At 35.9% G+C, this 18,874-nt stretch overlaps 2 protein-coding genes across 2 annotated transcripts in view; one reads left to right on the forward strand and one right to left on the reverse strand.

Annotated features, from left to right (window-relative positions):
- The window catches only part of snx9a (sorting nexin 9a), a 12,211-nt gene extending 1,474 nt beyond the window's left edge, over positions 1-10,737 (forward strand). The window contains exons 2-18 of the mRNA XM_043262981.1: positions 1,073-1,159; positions 1,769-1,843; positions 3,090-3,176; positions 5,063-5,162; positions 6,627-6,771; positions 6,859-6,946; positions 7,126-7,251; positions 7,358-7,475; positions 7,630-7,760; positions 8,024-8,127; positions 8,276-8,379; positions 8,517-8,594; positions 8,673-8,749; positions 8,966-9,055; positions 9,405-9,519; positions 9,641-9,732; positions 9,820-10,737. Of these exons, the coding sequence (XP_043118916.1) occupies positions 1,073-1,159; positions 1,769-1,843; positions 3,090-3,176; positions 5,063-5,162; positions 6,627-6,771; positions 6,859-6,946; positions 7,126-7,251; positions 7,358-7,475; positions 7,630-7,760; positions 8,024-8,127; positions 8,276-8,379; positions 8,517-8,594; positions 8,673-8,749; positions 8,966-9,055; positions 9,405-9,519; positions 9,641-9,732; positions 9,820-9,867 (1,665 nt within the window). The 3' untranslated portion in view covers positions 9,868-10,737. The remainder of the gene's footprint in view (positions 1-1,072; positions 1,160-1,768; positions 1,844-3,089; positions 3,177-5,062; positions 5,163-6,626; positions 6,772-6,858; positions 6,947-7,125; positions 7,252-7,357; positions 7,476-7,629; positions 7,761-8,023; positions 8,128-8,275; positions 8,380-8,516; positions 8,595-8,672; positions 8,750-8,965; positions 9,056-9,404; positions 9,520-9,640; positions 9,733-9,819) is intronic.
- Positions 10,738-10,873: 136 nt separating this feature from the next.
- Positions 10,874-18,389, reverse strand: LOC122361883 (fibroleukin). The gene is made up of 6 exons (XM_043262982.1): positions 17,330-18,389; positions 14,384-14,618; positions 13,950-14,087; positions 13,654-13,870; positions 12,522-12,717; positions 10,874-12,424 (listed from the first exon to the last, which is right to left on the reverse strand). The coding sequence occupies exons 1-6, from the start codon at positions 17,687-17,689 to the stop codon at positions 12,278-12,280; spliced, it is 1,293 nt and encodes a 430-aa protein (XP_043118917.1). The 5' UTR covers positions 17,690-18,389; the 3' UTR covers positions 10,874-12,277.
- Between the last annotated feature and the right edge of the window lie 485 nt (positions 18,390-18,874).

An 18,874-nucleotide genomic window follows, 5' to 3' on the forward strand; every position in this document is an offset into this window, starting at 1 on the left:
CTTGCCTTTTTTGATGGGCTGTGAAAGTCTTGCAGACTTGTTGACATTGCAAATCAAGATGCAATACATTTCGAAAGTAGGCCTATATTGTAAACCCTCATTGGTTAAAGTGTGAGATAAAGTGACATTATTTTAACATCTTGTATTCATTCATAATTTTGATACTTCCAGTTATCATAACATTAAATGATTAAAATACCTAAATTGGTTTCATTTTATTTAAAGAGAGAGACCGAGAGAGCAGTTGCAAATGAGAGGTTTGTCTAATTGTATTATGAAAGGCATTATAAAAGTTTGTATACGTTGCTATTGTCTGTTGCGGGTTAGTACTAAAACTTTATTACTGAAAAACCATGACTTAAAAACGAATCTCAAAACCTAGTGAGCTGCATTAGTAGTAGTATTCATGGACATTATATGCACGTTCCGAGTGCAAATAATCACAAACAGTCAGCTGACTCCAAAACCCACCTCAAAATACTGTCTAGGTAGGCACCCCACTAGATCGCAGTGAGACAGGCCCGTGAACAGGAACATGGTGCATCCTGTCAGGAACAGAACCCCAGGGAGAATGTCATTCAGCGTACAGTAGTTTGGTCATCATTCTAGTAAGCACGTCCTGAGTGTAATGGATAAACACTCGGCACACTAAATATGGAAGCTGAGCTTGGTTAGAGGTGGTTTGACACAGAAAACCAGTTTTAATGTTTTGGTTTACATGCAGGCTGTGTTGTGTGGAGGCCGATCACGCACATTCGCCCTCATATGCGGAAACGAGGCTATAAAATCTCCCAGCATGTATTATGATGAAAAGGTGACACTGGACGGCAAATGTATTTGATCGTAATATTTTCATTTGGCACAGGTGTGTCCGCATTGGCAAAAAATGACATATTCTTGGGGCGGACGAGGAAGCTTAGCTTTATTTTTATAATGTCACACAGTATGATGTTACACATGTTGTCAGCCCTATTTCAGTTTCAAAACACAAGTGGTGAAAGTTTTAGCCACGCCACGCTAAAATATTCATGCGGTTACTGTTCTGTGTTACCCATATGTTTGCTGTGTTCAGGCTCAGGTATTATATGACTTCGCTGCTGAGCCTGGCAACAATGAGCTGTCTGTTCAAGAAGGAGAAATACTCACGGTCACTAACCAGGTGAGCTTCAGCATCAGCACTAATGTTTCAAAACGGGCGATTGCTAATGAAAATGCGATTTATGCAGTGCTATTTAAAAAACAAAAAAAACGGGGTCAGTAAGATTTTTTAATTTTTGATTTTTGAAAGAAGTTGATAAATTTATTAAGCTAATCAAACGTGAGCGTAAAGACTGCTGTGTCTCTGTTTCCACAAAACATTGTTGAAGCAGCAAGACCGTTTTTAACATTGATAATGTTTATCGAGCGGCAAATCAGCATATTAAAATGATTTATGAAGGACGATGTGACACTGAAGACTGCAGTAATGATGCTAAAAAAAATTTGATTTGACATCACAGAAATAAATTCGAATGTAAAATATATTTAAAAAGAAAACATATTGAAGACTGCTGTAATGATGCTGAAAATTCAGCTTTACCATCACAGAAATACATTCAATTGTAAAATAATTTTAAACCGCAGTATTGTTTTTACTGTTACTGTTCTTATTTGTAATGCAGCCTTGACGAGACTTCTGCTCCTAAAAAAACGTACAATTTTACAGATCCCAAACCTTTAAATTACATGTATAATTTTCTCCCTATGTTTTTCTCTTTGTTTCTTGTAGAATGTAGGCGGTGGCTGGGTAGAGGCTCGGAATTCCAGAGGAAATGTAGGCCTGGTGCCTGTGGACTATATTGAGGTAACAAAGCACCCTAATAATCAGCTTTGTCATTGGTCATTGGTCATTACGGTCACTGAGCGTGCAGTAGCGTTTAAATACTTAGCCATGTTTAGCAGTTTGCAGATAGATAAGACGTCAGATCCGTCTCACCATTAAACTAAACCATTAAACAGGCTCACCATTTATAGACATTTTTGGCAGAATTTCAGCAAAACTAAAATCAGGACAATGCCTAATAATGAAAAAAAAACACAAAAGCAATGAAATAGTGACTACCAGTACAAATTTGGATACCTTTGACTTTTTTGAAGATATGCTTAAATACTTGATATTCCTCATGTAGACAAATATAAATATATTACATTTTCTTTACAAAATCTAAATTTCATTTCTTTAAAATATTTAATATATTTATTTTATTATTTTTTAAACTTTGTTACTGAAGCTTTACTTGTTTATTCAGAGCATTAGATGAAATTAGAACATTTCTTGTGATTATTTTTAGAACTCTTGAGAGGGGAAGGACAAAATGAAAGCAAACTTCTGATTATCTAGACCACATCAGAGTGTTTGCTGAGCTAAAACTTGTCCAGTGTTTTTTTTTTCTTGCGTTTTTCCAGTAGTATCACATCATTGAATTCAAGAGAAATCATTGAACGCGTGTGTGTTTCCTGAGTTGTATGCTAATTAGAAGATAAAAAAAAATGTAACTGATTAAAGGTTTAATTAGGTATTTGGCATACTTTTACTCCAGACGGAGAATATTCCCACATGCTCCGTGCAGGAGGTCTATCTTTATACCATAATTACCGAGATGTTTAACATATTCCCATGTGGCCTTCCTGTAGATACACAATCAGCGTTTCTCAGGCTTAATGACATTTGAATGATTTTTTTTTTGTCATTGATTAATGCGGAGGGAAAGTTTAAAGGAATAGTTGACCCAAAAACGTATTTCTTTGTTCTGCCAAACACAAAGGAAGATATTTTGTAAGAAGCTTGGGGGAAAAGTAATATTGAAGTCAATGGTGACCCAAAACAGCCTAGTTACAAACTTTTTTTTCAGAATATCTTTGGCAGAACAAAGAAATTCGTACAGGTTTGGAACTACTCAAGGGTCAGTAAATGATGACAGAATTTTTATTTTTGGGTTAATTATTCCTTTAAGTTATGTATGCATGTACTACGAAAGCCATTGACTGGTTATGACCAAAAATATACATTGTCTCATATTAAAAAAACGTGTGTATGATATGTTTTGCAGATCAACCCTGGTTCCACGCAAGCATCGGCGACACAGCATATCGATGCTCAGCCTCACGGTTACAGCAGCAGTTCAGCAAACACTCAGGTACCACATCAACCACCACATGATCTTTGTTCATATTCTTACATTTGGAGAAGCTGTGGTGAGCACGCACTTTATAAAGTTCTAGCTCAAATGTCTGAAATCTCACTATATAAGTGTCTGCATATTCATTCCACAGTTCCTCAAATTAAATGTAAAGCAGGTGTCAGTAAAAAATAAGTAACCACGGCCAGCAAAAAAACCCACTATTCAAATGGCAGTTTTGCTTCCTCATTTTAGCAGCCAACTTTTACTAGAAATCCACACTCATTTAACGAGAGTTCTGCTGAGCATAACATGCACAAAGGCCCTATGTGTCATCTGCAGTTGAAATCCATTTCCTGTGAAAGCAGAATGAGAGTAAATGGGCCTCATTATAGCTCGGGACATTAGGCACGAGGAACTGTCTCTCTTTCTCTCACTTGTTCTCTCGGGGGCTGTTTCTCTAGTAGGATTACAGACACAGGATAGCACATGGTCACTGAGCATGCAGTAGCGTTTAAATGCTTAGCCATGTTTAGCAGTTTGCAGATAGATAAGACGTCAGATCCGTCTCACCATTAAACTTAACCATTAAACAGGCTCTTTATTTATAGACGGTTTTGGCATAACTTCAGCAAAACTAAAATCAGGACAATGCCTGATCATAAAAAAAAAAAGAAAGTCGCTACCAGTACAAATTTGGATAACTTTCACCTTTTTTTAAGTTATGCTTAAATACTCAAGTAGATGTATATATTTCTTTACAAAATCAAAATTTCACTTCTTTTAATCGTACAAGTGATGAAAAGACGTATCTAAAAACCTAATGTTTCCATCAGCCTTCGATGACTCAGTGACATTTAGAGTGATCCACAACACCAAAGTACTAATAACGATAAACACATGAGTAATGTTGTGCTCAGGGAAAATTGGTATAGACGGTCTTAATTGGTAAGGCTAGGAAGCAAGACAAATGGTTTTGCGTGGCTGGAAGTTAGTTTTTAGCAGCATCAAGGTCAGGTCTATTGATGGAATTGGCCATTAAGTCTTAGACTAATGGATAGAGATGGACTCAAGAGCCTTTGGCCTTTTAGTTCTTAAAGCACATCCAGCCCTTTTGTGGCAGATTTGAGATAACTACATTTTATACCATGTTTTCATATCATTTGTGACCAATGGCCATTTATTCAAGAGAAACTCATATATTGCTGTCATTGACTTTTTCATTATGAGTGAACATAATGGTTTCTGCAGTCATTTTCTACATTTTGACAATCTTAAGGTTATTGGGTCATGTTTTTAGCTGTGTGATTCATGGTTTGTAAAGTAACCTTTAAAATAGCAGGGTGATTCTTATTATTGCTGCTTTACACTCTTAATTCGAAATGTTTAGAATTTGCTTCATAACGTGTTTATACCGTGCGAGTGCATATTAAAATCTTGTACAGTAAAAACACAACTGAAATGCCAGCAAGAACTAATAATTTCACGCTTTAAGGAAAATGTTAAAAGCAGAGTATGTGTTATTAGTAATCTTGAAAATAGCTTTACAGGACATTGGTCTGTTTTGTATGTTATAGGTCAGTCATGGGTTTAATGGAGACACACAAGCAAATGTTATGTGTGAATTTGAATATGCACAAGGCAGCAGCATTTTGTTTATGCGGCCAATCCAGCAAGAGTGAATCGCTGCAATCTAGTTACGCCGTGGATCAATCAAAATATAATGCCAGAACGTGTATCGGTAGGGGTTTGTGGGAAAAAGCGGATAGAATCCGCTTTAAACTTAATAACCTGTATCATTTAGGCAAGCTCGCTACAAAATGGCAAAGCAAATGTCTTGAGGGTCAGCATGGATGTAGATTTTTTCAAAGAATGATCTGATGTTGTGTTTTATGTACCTGTAGGGGGTTAACGGGAATGAGGCTTGGACTGCCACGACATGGTCCAACAACAACCCTGCGGACAACTGGAACTATGCTGAACAGGAACCAGCAGGAAATAACGGTTAGTGGAAAACATTTACAGTACAACCTCCATTAAACATTTATGATTATCTGTCTTTATATCTTCACAAGTTTGAGGTCAGTAGGATTTTTATCCAAAGAAATGCATACTTGTAGGTAGGTCTTTGAGATATACCGTAGATACAGTTAACCAGTAAAAATTTGTCAACCAGTCGCTTTTGTTCTATTACTTCGAATACGGTTGTAGGCTCACGTGATGTTTTCTCACGCAATTTTCATTTGCACACTTTTTTAAATCATTGTTAAAAAAACCACTGAAATGCAATCAGCGGTGAAAGAGAACTCATTTCACTATGTGCATATTTAGCTTTTTGAAAGACAAGAGAGATGCACATATGCTTATAGAGTGTGGGAGAATTGAACATTATTTTCATAATGGTTATTTATACAATGGTTAAATACACACAAACAATTGTTTTTTTGTCAAAATGCCTGGCTTTGCTAGTAACTCTGTGACAGATCTGTGACAACCGTCATTCATGTCAATCAAACAACTAAAGAAATTTTGATATTAAGACCTTATTTAAAGAACATATCATTAATCCTGTATTGTTATCTATATATGTATATCATTTAGTGACTCATATCGTGGTAGTCTTGGTCATATCACTCACCCGGAAAGGTTTTTTAGGAAAGTCTATGCAGCTGAATATACAGTTTTTCCATTACAGAAAAATATTCTAATACAAAAAGTGTTATTTTACTGTATATTACTGTATTTTGTATGTAAAACATTCTGACTTGGTGTGCAAAAATCTTAAAGACCTCAAACCTTTGAATAGTAGCAATATAACCAAACTGAAGTTTAACTTGCTCCTCTGTGAATGTGTATAGTGGCGTATTTGTTATTAGGGCGCATGTGCATTTTATATAGATGTTGCTGTTTTACTGTCTGTAGCATGAGGCATGTTCATGTCTGTTATCTGCTTTGTTATGAGGACTTTGAACTTTATCTTCCAGCATTCCGTAGATAAAGTCATAAATAAACTCTTTATGTACTTTAGGTAGCTAGGTACTGTATGTGGAAGTAAGTGGATGTCTATGGCATAGTCATCAGTGCAGTTGTCTTTGCCTGTTACGCAGCTGAGTTGTTCCGAAACATGCTTCCCACAGCCAGAGCGGTATATTCACATTTGCACAAGGAAACCTTTTCTGGCCCCTGCATGTGCATTCCAGTATGAATACCCTTGGTGAAAAAGAAGTACACCTTAGCTTACTCATAAAAAAAAGTGCATTATGGACATTTCTTTTTAATACAGTTTAAATCCATTGCTGGAGCTTCTGAATCAGTATCTTGGAACACAAAGATGCCCTCCTAGTATAAGTAGGAAATATTAAAGTAAACAGAAAAAAAGGATTTTACAATAGATATTGCATTTTTGAATGATGTAGTTTTCCAGTCTGATATTTTACGGTATGTGATTGTTGTGTCATGTGACTGTAGGTTCTGTGTATTCCTTTGATGAGGAATGGGACGACGATTCCGATGATGGAAAGTCAACAGTCAGTTATGGAGGTTCACAGATGGAAGAGGGCGGAACCATGCAGCGGGGCGGGGCTCACTCTACTATGAAAATATCCCTCAACAAGTAATGTTTTACTTTTGATCACTGCCAATATTAATATTCCATTAGATCAATAAACTTTAAAAATGCTCATTCCGTCTTTTCCCGTAGGTTTCCAGGGTTTTCTAAGACCCCAAATCCAGAGGTGTATCTGCTCACCAAGAACACAGTTAAAGGAAATGACAAACTGTCCATTTATGTAAGTTATTTGTCTTTGTCATGTGATCTGATCCCATGCCTGAAGATTGATTAGAGAGTTAGTTATTCTCGCTAACAGAATAGTCAAACAACCTTGGGTTTGTTTTAAGCGGTATTGGGAATGGATACATTAACATGTTTCTGATTCTTTGAGAAAAAGGCTGCATGTTTATTTTGCAGGCGGGCGAGGTGGGTCCAGTGTGGTTGTATCCACAAACTCAGTTAGACTGTGTAGTGGCTGATCCCAAAAAGGGGTCAAAAATGTACGGCCTGAAGAGCTACATCGAATACCAGATCACACCTAATGTAAGTTTCTTTGAAGCACCTCTCAAGACCGCTTAAAAATATTGACTCAGTGTAACTGTTTTGCTAAAGGGTCTTGGTTTATTTTCACGTTTAACGACTTTTTCAGACTACAAACAGACCTGTCAATCACAGATACAAACACTTTGACTGGTTATATGAGAGGCTTGTGGAGAAGTTTGCCTGTGCTCTGCCAATCCCATGTCTACCTGACAAACAAGTTACAGGTGAACAAAGCAAAAAATGTTATAGCGATATCTGTGGTCACGTTAGAAAAGTTGTTGTGTTTTAATAGTCGCAAGTGAAAAGAGTTTTGGGTTGTTGTTTTTTTTTTTTTTTGCCTGGTAGACTTCCTAGCATCTGTCTTCTGTTTCTCTTTAGGCCGATTTGAAGAGGAATTTATCAAAATGCGCATGGAACGCCTGCAGGGCTGGATGTCCCGCATGTGCCGGCATCCGGTGATCTCAAACAGTGAAGTTTTCCAGCTCTTCCTTAACTACAGAGATGAGAAGGTGCATTTGTTAAAATATGTATAATAGTAATGGACATGTAGTTTTAAATACATAGTAAGACGATAGATATTAAAGATTATAGACCTCTTCTGTCAAGTATTGCCAATTGTTTGCAGATTTTAAGAGGTGTTATATGTTATTATTATTACATATTATAATATTATTATTATATGACTAGAGAATAATTAGGTTAAGCATGGCATTTGTGTGTGTTTGGGAGAGTTGTAAGTCGTGTTTTTTTTTTTTTTTGGGGGGGGGTTTAGGAGTGGAAACTAGGGAAGCGGAAAGCAGAGAAAGATGAAACGGTGGGAGTGAAAATCTTCTCCACCATAGATCCAGAGCTCCCAGAGATGGATCCTGCTCAAGTGTGAGATAACATGAGATAACTAGCTTAATACATTTTTTCTAAAAATTAATTTGCTTGATAACCCCAAATTGCTTTATAATGTTTAATTTTTTTTTTTATGCAATACATGTATTTAACAAAACCACGTTCTTGTTTGATTTGATTGTAGAGAGCAGAAGTATGAACTGTACAGCCAGTTTACTAGATCTATGGACAACAGTGTTAAAGAACTACTGGCTGTTGGGCATCTTCACTGGAAGAGATGTACAGGCCGTGAGTCTGCATGCTATATTTCCCCATTAACTCTATACTTAGTCGAGTACAATCAAGTGGTATACGTAGATTACTTGATTACATTTACTGTCTTGTGATTTCTCCGTAGTAAAAATCTTCTGCTTTTAAACCGACAGCTTTACAAAAGGAGTATCGGCAGATCGGAAAAGCCTTTCAGAACCTATCGTCGGTTTTCAACACTAGTGCATACCCAAGTAGGAGCTTTGTTCGTTAAAATGCTTATAGACTTATCAAATATTTTTTGTTGATGTGTTTTTGTACCTTATTTTAAGGGGAATCAACTCTGACGGAAGCATTGACTGCGACAGGAAAAACGTATGAGGACATAGCAGAACTCGTTGCAGGACAGGTATCAGACGTCCAGTACTTCCTCGCATGAATACTTCAACAAACTCCTTGAACCTCTACAGGAGTCATTTGCTCATCGCTCAGCAGGTTTCCTCGTTCCTGTTGATAGAATTGTAATCGTACTGCTACCCTGAGATAGCAACATTCATGATAGCTGTTTTTAGCGTCATCCGTGAGTTTAAACGTTTGTTTCAGTAAGATAACATTTGTTTGTCAGCCAAAAAAAGATCTACACTTCCTATTGGAGACAAACAACGAATACAAGGGACTACTGGGCTGCTTCCCTGACACAATAGCAGTTCATAAGGTATAAACAGTTCAACATTTATTATTTAACCTTTTTCTTTCATTTAAATGTACATTTTGTCTCAAAAGAAATGAAAAGTAATACACACACACACATATATATATATATATATATATATATAATGAAGAGTTTATAATTATTATAAAAATTCAAAAATCATGTTTTTTTTATTTTGTTACCATGTTTTTACTGTTTTATTCTGCTAGTTATCTTTTAGTTAGGCTAATCAAATAACAAATACTGATTTTTATCTGAGTTATCTGTTTTTGCAAATGAACTATTCATATGCAAAATATTATTATTTGTTTAGTTGATTTATTTATGTTTTTCAACAATATTTTCCTCTCAGGCTGCCATTGACAAAGTAAAAGAAGCTGATCATCTGGTGACGATGAATAAGATTAGCCAACAAGACAAACACATCATGGAAAAGAACCTCAGCACCATGTCTTATGCATTGCAAGGTACGTTAGTAAAGTGTTGTCATTACCCTTTGTCGCTTTGGTCTCTTATACGTGCACCTGTGCGCTTAATGGTAGTGTTTCGTCACATGCGTAATCTTAGACTTGCCATCTGTTTCTCTAGCGGAGATGAACCACTTCCATAGCAACCGTATCTATGACTACAACAGACTCATGCAGTTCTACCTGGAGGAACAGGTGAAATTCTATGAAACGGTGAGTGGTGGGATTCTACGGACGCCATAAACATATGCAGTGCAGCATACGGTGTATGTAAAATTCTTGTTTGTTCTGATCGGATAGATTGCTGAAAAGCTGAAGAAAGCGCTTGGTCAGTATACCACCATATGAGGGCTCGCTCTAAACTGTGGAACATCAAAAAAGGATGCTGCTTTTGCTTTTGCTTTTTTTTTTTTTTTTTTTTTTTTTTATGCTAATTTACAATTAACCGTCTTGTTTCCACAAAATTCTGTATTGTTGCATTGCATCATATATAAAATATAGGTTATAAGGGAACAATGTTAGACGTGCGGATCATCATTCACCAAATATTTTGTTCACAAAAACAACAAATCTTAACTGTTACGCTAAGCTAATGTAACACTCCCCGATGTTGAAAGAACTGTTCGTGTTAAAATGAAAATTTGTTAAGAATTTGCTTGCTCTCATGCCATCCAAGATTAGAGAGAGTTTGGAACCGAGTTGGAGAAATTTAGCTTTACTTTATATCACTTTTACTTTTAAAAGATGGAGTGGATTATTGTTTTTAACCAGTTGTTTGGACTCTTATTCTGACGGCACCCATTCACTGCAGTAAACAAGTGATACAAGGCTAAATTTCTCCAAATCTGTTTCAATAAAGAAACAAACCTGACGGTGAGTAAATTTAAAGCAAATTTCCAATTATGAGTGAACTATTCATTTTAATTCTCTCTGTGTAAATCGAGGTCTCTCAGGGACGAGTTTACTTAGACTGGGCCTTCTAAACCAAGTTTTGGTTTATTAACGTCTTAAACTGCCTGACATGTTTTTATTTTCTCGTAGTACAGTATGTGAAATTAAATATGTCAGATATTTAGAAGCGGTATGTATTGAATAAAAGCAAAAAGGACATTGTTCTATGCAATACAAAGCCGAAAATGCCTCTTCTCCACACTTTGTGTATAAAATGTGTTTTTAACTAGTCCTCCAGTGTGTAATAAATCTGTCTTTATAACTTTTCCAAGCGTGTGAGGAGAGCTGTGATGTTCATGCGTGCACGGCATTGCTGGCCTGGCGTCAGAATTGATTTTGCTGATCTATCTTTTTTTGAGAAGATTGCAGAAATGCCCAGTATTTATGCTAGCTCGGGGTCACTTTTCTCTCTTTAAAAAAAAGGAAACGAATCTCTGGCTTTAGAAAGGAAGATGAGGAAATGCGCTCGATGACCTCTTAATCACGGAAACACTTTCTCCCCCTATTCTGTTTCCTTCCCGGGGCGGCTTGTTTTCTGTTTTTGACTATAAGGAGTCTACTATTTGATATCTCGTCTAAGACTATATAATGCAAATAATCATCGAATGCCCCTCAAAACCTCTTTTATTTCAGTGCCTCATTCATTTGCTGGTCTGTTCCACCCTTCCTGTGAATGCGTGATAGGCAGAAAGAGTCTTCATGGATGTTGTAGATATGTTTATCTCATTGTAAAGTAGTCTGAAGCTTAAAGAAGAGAGGTAGAACAAGGAAAGTCAAACAGACAGCTATAGATAATATAACAGCATTTCTCAAAAACGACCTTTTTTATATATTCTCAAAGTATTTACAAAATGTAAACAATATTGTGAAACATACATTTAGGCATTACAAGGCTGTACATTTTCCATTTACTTCTGAATTACACTGGATTACTCAGGCTTAAACAAACATCAGTGGCAGGATATCTATTAATAGAACTTTGTCAAACGTTCTTATTTAATACAGAGGCTGGCTGCAATGAAGAAAAGAAAATATAATATATAAAAAAGAAAATATAAATTCTTATCAAGAAAACCCTTACAGTTAATAAACAATTGTTTTATGAAAAATATATATATTTTTAATAGTCAAGATTGATTTTAATCATTATTTAGATTTTTTTTAATTGTTAAGAATTGATTTTTCATTTAAAAAAAAAAAGAAAAACTAAAAAAAGGGATCATTTTAAAGGGACAGTTCACACAAAAATGAAACATGTGCCATTAAACAGATTCCACTTGTTACAAACCTCTATGAGATTCTTCTGTTCAAAAGAAGAATGTTAGTAACCATAAAGCTGGCTTTTCTCTTTTTTCAACATTTAACAGAAAAAAGAATCTCAAATTTGGAAAAATTGGAATTTGGAATATTTTTTTTTTTTTTGAGTGATTATCCCAATAATAAAACCGGTCACATGACGTTTTTGGAAGCACAATCTAAAAAAAAAAAAAAAAGAATATTTCTAGTCAATGTAACAGAAACACCAATTAACAAGTATGTATTAAAATTATATTAGGTTCTGAATTATTTCTAATTAATAATGTTTATCCAAATCAAATAGCTTTTTTTGTTTTTGTACATCATTTCTAAGATAATTTAACAGTGCGTGTTATTTTATCATTTGCTTACGTTTTTTACTTACTTATTCAGTATGCCAAAGACCAAGATTATGAGACGCATGTGACTACTTTCCCTTTAACCACAGTTTCCACGGAGAATCAACAATGACCCGATGATGTCACTGCAGTATTGTTTTACACAGGCGGTGTTATGGAGAGAGGCGGGGCCTGTAAGTCCGTGGGCGGATCATCATGCTCACCTTCTTCAAGGAATAGTAATCCGAGTCCTTCCAGGAGTACCACACAATCCCATCAGGCCCCAGGAGATTCTTTCCTTTGGCAGAGTACCGCCCCCCCTGGTGGTCAAGATAAGCAAAGGACACAGTTAAGAAGGCTGAGCTCACATTTTAGATCTCTTAAAGGTTTAGTTTTAGTGCTTCATTCGCGTTAGACCTTATAATACACTCCATTGAGGTTGGCAAAGAAGCACTGATGGTACCACCAGCCTCCGTGAGATATCTCAGCACAGATGTCACCTGTGTCTGGAGTGCTGAAGCTTTGCTTGTCGTGGTACCAGCCAAACGAGTCTTCAGCTGTACCGCTGAATCCCGATACATGGAGACGGTAGAGGTTCTCCTCGTTCTCAATCCTGCCAAAGGAAGAATTTTTGCTTGAGTGGTTAAGAAAAAGCACTTTTTTTCGCTGATAATACATCACTTGCTCACCAACAAATCCTCTGCAGTGAATGGGTGCCGTCAGAATGACAGTCTCTGCAGCTGATAAAAACATTACAATGATCGACTATTCAGTATTCCACATGACTCCTGTCCATCATACTGTGAAATGAACAGCTCTGTGTTTGTGAGAAACAAATCCATCATTAATATGGTTTAACATTTAAACCATTCGTTCTGATGGCACCCATTCACTGCAGCCAAAATCTGTCCTGCTGAACAAAAATCTTATCTATGTTGCAGATTTTGGGGAGAAATGATCTTTAAATACATTAAAGAACATTCAGGGATTTCATTGTAAGAACATTTAAAAAATGAAAACAGTATAATGACAGTATATTTCAGGAAAAAAAGGTAAATATTTTTGCATAATTAAAAAAAATATATATTTTGGTAACAATCTCTTAACTAGCTGCTTATTAGCATGCCTATTGCTAACATATTTGCCATTTATTAATCGTAATTAAGCACATATTAATGTTTTATTCTACAGCCATAATTCTACCCGATACCTAAACTTAATAACTACCTTACTAACCATTTATAAGCAGCAAATTAAGAATGTATTGAGAAAAAAACCCTAGTTAATAGCGAATAAGTGTTCCTATTATAAAGTGTTATATTTTATATTGAAATAATACATATCTTTAATATGTAATATAATATTTTATATTTCATATAATTTAGTATAGTATAGTTTTAATGCATTAATATAATATATTATATTTCAGATGTTACTATTATTATATATCAAAAGTGTATTATTTCATGATTATTTCATTGCAGTATACTGAAAATTAAAATTACTGGGCGTTCTTTAAAATACTCAGACTATTTTTCTAAATGTTTACCAGAAGTTCTGGTACAATGCGTGTTTGTGCTTGCCATTCCAGTCCTCGAGATCAATGCGAAGGGAATACTCTCCCTGGCTGGAGATATCGTGAATGTGATCGTTTCCGAGCCAGAATTCCGCGTGCAGTTCTCCGAAGCCGTCCCTGTACTCCGTCCATTTACGATTGAAATTAACTTTTCCGTCCTGTCGACGCTGAAACATGGTCCATCCTCCTCCTGGTCCAAAAACAGGATTTAGTCTCCATTAACATCCACTAATGCTTCTAATTGAGCCTATAAACATGAATACGCTAACCTTGAGTCTCCATATCACAATAAACCTCTACAGGAGTCGATCCCATTGAAGGCACAACAGTAAAAATCCCAGATCTGTGGACTCCGTTGTAGTACAGCGACGCACAGTCAATTGGACAGTTCCTTACATGCTGAACCTCTGAGGAAACAAATATTTCATCAAATCCTAGTAAAAATGACCAAATATATCGGTATGAGTTCTGAGATGCCGATGACCTTGTTGTAATATTTTTTTTTTCCTTTTTGTGTTCACCCAAGAATCTGCTGTCATTTATTTTAGTAAAAAAAAAAATCTGCTATTTTTTTTTTCTTTTTTTTATTTAGCTGACAAAAAACATTTCAGAATATCAGGTTGAGTAAATGAGGACAGAATTTAACAATCTTTTTAATGATCAAATAACCACTTTGAAACGTTCAGTACCTAGTCATGCTGACCTGGGTGAAGGGTATCTTGAGAGCCGAGGAGCGGGCTTGTGCGGATGATATTGATCATACAGCCAGGATTGCGCCTCACTCGCTCTACGATCATAGTGAGGTTGCGAATCTGTGTTTGCATGTCATATATGAGCGATCCGTGGATGTGCAGCAGTGCATTGGCCTCCTCATAGATGTCCTGCAGCATGTGGAAGCGATGCTCCAAAGACGAGTTTACTCCGTACTTCTCCTCGCGCTGCCAAGACCGGAAAACATTGCTTAGCAATTCGGATCACTTCGAGGACACAACTCATCTATTGTTTGCAAACAGGAAAACTAACACAGATTAGCTTAATCCAGTAACACAGTTCATTTAGAGATCTGAAAGTGACTCAACGAAACAATATTACTCACAGGGGTATAAAAAAGTAAAGCGCGTCAAAATCAAAAAGTGTGCAGCCGAAAACAAAAACTTTAGACATTTTCTGGGTTGCTTTGATGTATTTTTTATAACCTAATAAGAAAGTGTTATTACAACACAAACATTCAATATCAGAGGTTGTTTTTTTTTTTTTTTCCAAGGCAATGCGTTTTAAATAAAAAGGTAAATATCAAAAAACATGCATGTGCGTGCGTATGTATATAACTGTATATACATAAATACAATAATATGGCTAAGTCACACCGACCTAAAAACTGTCCTGGATTAATTCAAAATTGTTAATTAAAAGTAAAAGCATTTAGTTTAAGCAGTGCTTGAGTAAAGAACCCAAATACTGTTTTCCCAAAAAAATGTTTTCTTTCATCATGCTTCAGTCAAGAATGTTGAAATTACGTTTATAAAGAAGCCACTTTGGTAGTTTTAGTAAAATTCTTCTACTATTTTACTGCATGTATGGGTCCTTTACTCAAGAAGTGCTTAAAGTGAATGACTCAAAACTCATTCAAACAAACATACGTTTTATTCTACAAATTCATCTAAAAAGTACATTTATGTCACATATTTCTTAGGTCAACGTGTCTTTTTATTAAAAAGAAAATATGTGAGTATTTGTCTCCTTTACTCAAGCACTGCTTCAACTGAGTGCTTGTACTTTTAATTTACTCATCCAAGCAAAAGGCCAGTTCTTTATGTCATTGTGACTTTACCATATGATTGTATTCATGTATGTACGGTATACACATACCCATGCACATACTTTTTCATGAGCTGACAAATAAATCATTAATCAATTTGTTAAAAAAATAATCAATGAATGAATAGTTTTGTACGTGGATGCAATGCATTGTTGACAAAGCGCTAACTACTATGTGTCTGTGGGAGAGGTTCCAGCTGTAATCCAGTAATTGATCAGGGTTAAGGAGGTATTAGTACAGAAACAGTGCACTACAGAATCATTTGTCTCTGGATTCCTGTAAGGCACCTGTTAACATGCAGTGTGCGCTATAAAGATAAAGACTTCGCCTACTAAATAAACACTGAAAAAAAAAAACAGAAATGTGTTCAAAAAAGCCGATTGGGAGAGATTAAAGGTACAGTTCACTCTCAACCAAACTTTTTGGTATAAATATTTTGTGTAAAAAAAAATTCCAAGCTTTATAATGGCAGTGAATGGGGAGATTTTGAAGCAAAATGATAAATAAAATGGAGTACAAAATAATAAAATGTAGCCTCGGTTAGAACCATTTTTTTTTTTTTTTTTTTTTTTCGGGCAAAGGAAACTCTTGGCTCATTTTGGCTCACATCAAAATCCTCTGACATATATTTTCTTCACCTGCATCGTCCACTGAGATGCCACTCTCATGTAAGCATGTACAGAAGTTAGCAGGAGCTATAGATTATAAAGTTATCAATGTAAATATTTATCTAACAAAATTGCATCAGTTCTGCTCAGAAGTCTTTTATTAAGCCCCCATGTGGAGAAATTTTATTATGGATTTATGCGCTTATAGGACTACATTTACATCTAGAAGATATATATATATGTGTGTGTGTGTGTGTGTGTGTGTGTGTGTGTGTGTGTGTGTGTGTTTATAATATGTCTATAGGATGTTCCCTATTAGATGTCAAATATATCTATTAGCTATATGTCTTTACAGGGTTTCTCCAACCCAAAATGAAAATGTTATTAAAAACTCTGAGAGCTCTCAGACCCTCCAGAGAAAGCAATGTAATGAAAGCAATCGATATCCAGTAAAATAATCATCTGAAACCACCGTTCTGTCTCAGCCGCGCCACACAGATGCATAAGAGACGCAGAAGAAGTAACACTGTTGGTACGCTGTCAGCAGATAGGCCTCTCTCCAAAATGGTTTTACAGACGAATCAGACCAGAATGCATTAAAAATATCATTTGTATTAAATTCATAAGCACAAACAACCTATATCTTCTTTATTTACAGTTTGTAGAGTTTAATATTTAAGAATGAGTCATTTTGACAAATATTTTATGGTACTACTGCCCACTGATTTGGTTTTAAATCTATAGTATTATCCAATTTATGAGCCTTAAAACATCTTAAAATGTGCACAGCAGATACTTTCCAGATCAAGCGATCTTCAACAGACGTCCTGAAGATGTACGTATTATTATTTATATATTTTATTTTTATGTTATTTCTTTTTTAAATCTGTTTCTGTACATGCTGAAGCTATGTAAAAGCAGCGTGGAGTACAAAATTTTGATGCACAGCAAAGTAAGCCTAACAAGTGAGGTCTAAAAAAGTAATACAAATTTTTTTAAGTTAACTTGAGCGCTGCTGTTTTAGACTGTTTTTGTACGAAGATTCTGCCGTCTGAAGTATATGCCTAACAAGTGACGTCTAAAAAGTAATGCAAAAAAAAAAAAAACAAGAACTGATGAATGTCTGAATGTCTCATGACTCTTTTAAAAACATCAGATATCCTGGGAAATATAATGGAATGGAATATGCTTCGGCTTTTATAGCTGAAAGCCTAGCTCCTACCTGCAGCTCAAGCACTTTGATGCGATGCCTGTGATTCCTCAGCTCCTCTTGAAGCTCTGAGATGGTCTCTTTCAGGTCCTGCATTTGCTGCTTGCGCTCTTCGTTCTCACGCAGCCAGTAAGAGACCTCGTCTGTACAGCGGAACATGTCCGGGCACCTCTGCTCCTCCAGCTGAGGTAATGTGGCTATTAAGCGACACTGTCCGTTTGGCATCACTTCATTGCTGTATTCCCCACACTGCATTAGGCCGCTGCTAACTCGATGAGTCTGAGAAGCGTCTTCAGCAGCGTCTTTGGTTTTGACAGCAGGAACCTGGGGCCATGCTGCCCAGAGTAAGAAAGCGCACAGCAGAGATAGCATTCTGGAACAGACTTAAATTGTCCAGAAGAAGTGTGAAATTCTCATCAGACCCTGAAAGCTGTTTGGGTCCTCAGACTGGTGAAGTTTATTTCCCCATGGTTTAACACTGTCAATAGATCTAGATAGATCAAAAGTGTGTGAGATGGAGAAAGCTGATTGGTCGGACATTTGCCAGATGTTCTCAACAAACTAGCACTCTGTGTAAAGAAAGAACAGAATGGATGGATCAACGACATGATGCTCATTCATTTACTCAATACGTTAAAATGCAGTTCAGACATGCAATATTTCTGAATTTTCCATGTGTATGGTTGCGGGGGGGGTCATGATGCAAAAAATGCTGACATGACGTACGATAAAGAAAGAAGCATTTTTGCAGTTTGCCACAATCAATTAACCAATTCATTTTTGAGTATTTATATTTTTCAAATGTATTTTTTATTTAAAAACTGTTTTTTTTAACGTGTGTCTTCAACAGACGAATCGCACAGCCATCAGAATGCGTCAAAAATACCATTTGTGCTCCCGAAGATAATAATAAAATATATTTTTTATACCTTTTGGAAAATGACTAAAATGTGTAAAGAGAATATGTTCACTCTTTATACTTGCAACATTGTTATTACATTATTGTTCTCAAAAATTTATGGTACAAAAGGTTTTCAAAGCCCTGAAAACCGCATGAATAGGAGTAAAAGGCTTTTTTTGTGTTTCATTTTTTTTTTTTTTTTTCTTAACTACTTTTCTGAATGATTGTCGATAAATATTCTTCATAAGTACGAATATTTCACACAGTGAAGTCGTTAGTTAAGGCACATTTGCTAAAATATACAGCTCACTGCAAAATAATGACGACTGTGATGCTGAACAGTCAGAGACAGCACCTGCATGTTATGGCCTTTAATAACTTTAGGAGCTGGTTTAACTGCTTAACATGAACTTTCTGTTCTGTTATAGGTCAGAAATCTTATTTGATTCAGGTGATGCAGGTTTTTAGGATGATTATCTAAAGGCTCGCTCCATATTCCCACAATAACTATACTGAGTTTGAGTTTGTTTGCCATATAAAGTAGCAATACAAGTCAAGTCCGACTTCTCTGGCAAGAATAACAAAAATGTATCAAGTGAATGTAAGAACATTCAAGGAAAACTGATGCGACTTCAAAGATGTATGCTTCAAGCATG

The sequence above is a fragment of the Puntigrus tetrazona genome, chromosome 17 (genome assembly GCF_018831695.1).
Source record: "Puntigrus tetrazona isolate hp1 chromosome 17, ASM1883169v1, whole genome shotgun sequence".
Classification (NCBI taxonomy): Eukaryota; Metazoa; Chordata; class Actinopteri; order Cypriniformes; family Cyprinidae; genus Puntigrus; species Puntigrus tetrazona.

What these genes read in the sequence shown, in the direction of transcription:
- LOC122361883 (XM_043262982.1), bottom strand. Translation starts at nt 17,689, where the DNA reads ATGCTATCTCTGCTGTGCGCTTTCTTACTCTGGGCAGCATGGCCCCAG. An exon ending in TCAAAGTGCTTGAGCTGCAG is followed by an intron (nt 14,619 to 17,329) that starts GTAGGAGCTAGG and finishes CGGTCTTGGCAG; the next exon opens with CGCGAGGAGAAGTACGGAGT. An exon ending in TTGTGATATGGAGACTCAAG is followed by an intron (nt 13,871 to 13,949) that starts GTTAGCGTATTC and finishes TTTTTGGACCAG; the next exon opens with GAGGAGGATGGACCATGTTT.